The following is a 5,552-nucleotide window of genomic DNA, read 5'->3' on the forward strand; positions in this document are numbered from 1 at the left end:
CCACGGCAGCGGCGGCATCAGTCCAGGCCACGCCCTGGCCGCTAGCCCCGCCTCTCCGCCGCCGGGGCTGCAGCTGCTCGCTAGCGCCCTCTACCCGCCGACATCGCCATCGCACGCGCCCCCCTCCTACTCACAGGCTGTGCTGGATGCCAGGTAGGAGAGACTCACACGGACGCACGTATACACACACACGCACACACACACACTCAAAGACACACACAGACACACATACTGTGTGTGTGTGTGTATGTGTGCATGCGCATACACATGCACACATACACACACACACACACAGAGAGACACGCACACACAGACACACATACAAAGACACACACGCATACACAAACACATGTACAGACACACACACACATACACACACACACACACACACCACAAGCACGCCGGTTGGAGAGAGAGATCCATGCATATACACACAAGCACACACACATGAACACATGGACTTACGGATACGTTCAAGCACCTGTGTGTGTAGAAACACGTGCATGCATACAGTCCGTAGACATATGCACCCACATTCACACATCTGTGTATGCACACTCACAGAAGTTCTCTTAACCAGCTACACACACACACACACACACACACACACACACTTTGCACAGGTGCACATGCATCAGAGCATACTGTATATGCGATATATAATATGAATGCATCCACACGCAGAGACAGACAAAGCTCAAAAGCACAGGCCCATATGGCATGTGCACACAAGTATTCAAATGCACATTAGCAAAAACATACTGTATGCACATACAGAAATATTAATCACTCACATACATAGTAAAGAGGCAATTTTAAGATTGAGTGTGCCCACAAATGTAGCCTACACACACATACGCACACACAGACACACAGACACGCATGCACACGCACACACACACACAGGCAGGCACACACACATACAAGCACACACACACACATAGCACACACACGCACACACACACACACACAAATACACTTGCACAGGCACACCTCATCTATGATGAGTGTCTGTTGCCAGAGGGCTTGTTCTCTTGGCTCAGATAAACTAACTCCTATGATTAGAATCATAATAAAGTCATTCCAGCATAAATGTCTGCCCACGTTCATTAACAAACATTTATGTGCATAGATTTATGAATAAACATAACAAATCACTCTGACTCATAACAACATAAGCTCTTAAATATTGATTAGGCATTATTTCATTCAGGGCATAAACATTTCTGCTCACTTAAAGGTTTTTTTTTTCTTTTTAATAGTTTTCTTGACTCACTTTTGTTCTGCTGTGTGTGTGTGTGTGTGTGTGTGTGTGTGTGTGTGTGTGTGTGTGTGTGTGTGTGTGTGTGTGTGTGTGTGTGTGTGTGTGTGTGTGTGTCTGCTGTTTGTGAGTATCGCTGCCCCGTGCCAAATCAGAGCAATTTAAAGTCTTACACATCTCCCCTTTGCAGCTGCCATCATAAATGCAGAGGAGAAAATATGCTTTGGACTTTAGTGCTAAACATGTGCCTAGTTGTTACAATACGATGATCGGCCTTTAAACAAGCCTTGACCTGCGGCCACATCTACCAACAACAGTGGCCCTCTCCTGCAACCACCATCACCGGGTGGTGAGCTTGCACCTTTGGATATTAACAACTTTGTGTGCCAACTTCAATGTCGTGAATGGAAAAAGTTTGAGATCCACAAGAGACACTTCAGGAAATCATTGGATACCAAGCTACTCCAAGAAAGTAGCTTATTTTGCCTGCTACGATGACCTGGGGAAATGGAGTAAAGTTGCATCCGTCCTTTTCAGAGTATTCTTCCAGAGCTAGGCTATTTATTTGTATTTCAAACGAGGCATGCCAACGGGAAAGAGACCACCATTTCTGAAAATCACAAATCCTACAAAGGTTTCCCTTGCGTGATAAAGAGGAATTTACATTTGCCAACAGTTTTCCGTTAACTTTGAGTTTTTGGCAAACATTTGCGAGTACGGTAATCGCAAACAGTCTGAGGAGGTAGTCCGTCACAATGAGGCACAACACACACTGCAGAACACAGCATCAAACAGATGGAGACAGACTAATACTGGACTGGACTAAGAATGCAGGGAAAGCTGCCATGTGTGTATGTGTGTGTGTGTGTGTGTGTGTGTCTGTGTGTGTCTGTGTATGTGTCTGTGTATATGCACATATATGATGGCTAATGTAATGTTGTGAATCTAATGAATGTAATCAAACATGTGTCAATGTCAGTATCAAAATCCTTTAGTATACTGTAAAAGAAATGTACTAATATTGTTAATTGTGTGTATGTTTGTGTGTACAGTAGGCCTCCATGGTTTGACCTGCCCCCTCCGCCCTACCTTCCCGAGGGGGAAGTACCAGCCGACAGAGAACTGCCCAGTTACGAGCCCCCCCAGCCCGCTACTCACCGAGAACACCCCCACCGGACTGGCCACACCCCCACCGAGGAGAGTGACCAGCTGTAAGCCTGAGTTTGGGCTGCAGCCAGAGAAAGAGAGAGACACTTGAGGAGAGAAATGGACGGACTGCAGATCTCTTGCCTCAAACCCTGCCAGACAGCTCCCTCTGCTGGATGTCTGGTGGTATGACACTCACAATCCCCCTTAACATGGAGAGTTGGTTCTTTCTGCCTCCCCCCTTAACAACCTTCTGTAAGAGAGGAGGACAAGAGACTGACCCTCATGCTTGCATACGCTACAGCAGTTCTGTTCACTTTTAAAGGGTTCAAGTGGAACCATCTGGAAGGACTCTCTTGTGAGATGGACAACAGAGTACCCGAAGAGGAACATCCCTTGAGCAGAACATAGCCTGAGACGAGCACAAGACGAGCACTTATGCCTAGAGATGTCTTTTTTTCCCCCAAAGGGGACTATGTCACGTTAGCTGTGTAAAGTGTCACAGACATGGGCAATAATAAGATGTGTCTTATGTTAGAGCGTATGTGGTGTACAGTATATATGTGTATATAGTGCTAGGGCATGAGTATCTTAGCCGTGCCGGACCGAACGTGGCCGTAGAGGACAGAGCAAGTGGCTGGCTCTGGAGGTGCGCCTCAGGCATGGTGTCACACACTACACGCCTATCCTCAACTCTGGTACTCCTGTGCCCATCAGTTCTCATCTCAGCCTACAGCCAACCTTCAACCTGTAAGTAATGCAGGGTATATCGCTACACTCCTGACAGCTAGATGGCATCTAGAACCTCAGTGGTTGTCTCCATGGAAGAATATTCTCGAATGTGTTTTTTTTTAGGGTTCTACAGCATCCAACAAAAGGCTCTTTGCTAAGAAGACGTTGCTTCTGAAAGCCTTAAGGACCCCAGAAAATCCTGTGGGTTGTTTGTGTTTGTGTCTGTGTGTCTGTCTGTGTGTGTGTGTGTGTGTGTGTGTGTGTGTGTAGGTCTGTGTGTGTTTGTGTGTAAGTGTTTGTCTGCAGTATGTCTCTGTGTGTGTGTGTGTGTCTGTGTCTGTGTCTGTGTCTGCGTGCGTGCGTGCGTGCGTGCGTGCGTGCGTGCGTGCGCACGTGCGTGCGGCCTTCCAAAATGTGCCTCGGAGTCTGGTCGAGACGAAGTCTGGCTCTCGTCCTGTCCATCTCGGTCCCATTCATCACTTGGCATGGGCAGTTTTCTCCCCAGTGGCTGCCTAAAGCGCCGACTGCCTATCTGATGGAGTGGGATGCTTTTATCCTTCGGTGGAGGTCATTTCCTCCCAGTCAACCGATTTGCCACTCCGCTGATCAGACGCCTGGTGTCGGCCTGCATCTTTATTTATTTCAAGTCTTTCTTTACAAAGGAGCACAGACCTCCTGCGAGAAGGGGCGTTTTGTGTGGGGAACTCTATTACAGTAGGGTTCAGCAAGAGCACCTTCAGAAATATGGAGCTGTGCACTTTATGTCTTACGAACTTATTCCTAGCAGTTATTTCATCACACGCACACACGCGCACACGCGCACACACACACACACACACACACACACACACACACACACACACACACACACACACACACACACACACACACACACACACACACATACACACTATCTCTCGGGAAATCATTGCCTTATGGTGGCTGTCTTGGCCGAGTCACCCAAGTGCCACTCATTTGCTTTGGAGTCGAGGAACATTACTGGTTTATGCTGGATTCTAACCCCTCACTCTCCCACCCCCCAACTCCCCAAAATTCCAGCCAGACGCATCGGTGCAGACAACCGTTAAATTAAAAAAATCAAACTCAAACTGGTGACAATCTAAGTCAAAATCAAAGATGTGACTTGTCAAAACTGCCATCGAAATGTACTGACTCTCTCTTCTAGAGCAGAATTTGCATTTATCCCAGAGTTCACTCAAGTCCAGTGCAGTCATCTCATTTCTTTAGGGTGTGATACCCTGGCAGGACTTTAGTCAGCGTGACTACATATCAACGTATTTAATAATAAATGACCAAGTTAGGATCTAGACGTGAATCAGTGCGTTAGCTCTCAATTGCATGACGATTAGCATACGGTGATTTACTAACATGTAATGTTTTGAAACAATGAATCGCAGCTCATTGTGCTATGAAGTATATTGTTCAAAAAAAGTGTCATTTTGTTCTCATTATCTGTAATGTGCTCATTTTGCAACAACTCCAAGTGTTTACTGTAATATGATCTACAGTTGTCCATGAAATGTGAATGTCACTTGCTTCATTTGATTTCAAAATCATGCTGGATCTCTTGAAATTTAGCCAGTGCCTGTGGATTAGTAGCAACTGTGCACACAGTGTGTGTGTGTGTGTGTGTGTGTGTGTGTGTGTGTGTGAGAGAGAGAGAGAGAGAGAGAGAGAGAGAAGGAAAGCAGGACATTGCATGCAAGATCATCTCAACATTGTAAATCTTCCACACTAAAATTTGAAACATTACTGTTATGATCGAACACTAACACATTTGAAATAACACTTTTTGATGCTCATGCACTCAACAGAAGGCAAAAGATGACATATTGTCACAGTAGAGTTGTGATATGGATACATAGATACATTTGAAGGATAACTGACAGCTATACCAATGTGTATTGTTGAAGTGGAATTCACCCGTTAAGCCTTAGTAGATTGCAAAAGAGAGCATTTTGGTCATGGATGAACTGCTGATCTTGAGTCAGATGTCACTTACTACTATGTGGTTTATATTCCAGTGTTTCTAGATTCAAGGCTGACAAATCAAATACACTAAAATCAACAGCCACTACCAGTGCCAGGCCCTGTCCCCCACCCCCTCTCCTTCTTCATAATATATGACAATAAATGTATTATTACCAAAAAGAAAGTCAGTTGCACTTTTTGTCATTTCTCACTTTGCATGCAGATCCTTTTTGAGCTGCAGATATATTTTAAGAGTTCATAAGGCTGACATCTCACAGAGAACATCATGTTCATATCTCACTCTGATTTGTAAGGGGATATATTTCATTACCCTTGATGTGAACTAGTACAATACTAAATGATTCAGGCGAATCTGACAGCATTTCAAAGCCCCACGCAGAAGCTGGGAGGAGGAGAGTGC

The 5,552-nt window shown here is 45.4% G+C and overlaps 1 protein-coding gene across 1 annotated transcript in view; it reads left to right on the plus strand.

The window, feature by feature from the left end:
• ldlrad3 (low density lipoprotein receptor class A domain containing 3) overlaps positions 1-5,299 on the plus strand; it is an 82,439-nt gene extending 77,140 nt beyond the window's left edge. The window contains exons 5-6 of the mRNA XM_062548279.1: positions 1-153; positions 2,314-5,299. The exon at positions 1-153 is cut by the window's left edge and continues 250 nt beyond it. Coding sequence (XP_062404263.1) covers positions 1-153; positions 2,314-2,476 — 316 coding nt within the window. The 3' untranslated portion in view covers positions 2,477-5,299. The remainder of the gene's footprint in view (positions 154-2,313) is intronic.
• The last annotated feature ends 253 nt before the right edge of the window (positions 5,300-5,552 follow it).

Source organism: Sardina pilchardus, chromosome 10, assembly GCF_963854185.1.
Source record: "Sardina pilchardus chromosome 10, fSarPil1.1, whole genome shotgun sequence".
Lineage (NCBI taxonomy): Eukaryota > Metazoa > Chordata > Actinopteri > Clupeiformes > Clupeidae > Sardina > Sardina pilchardus.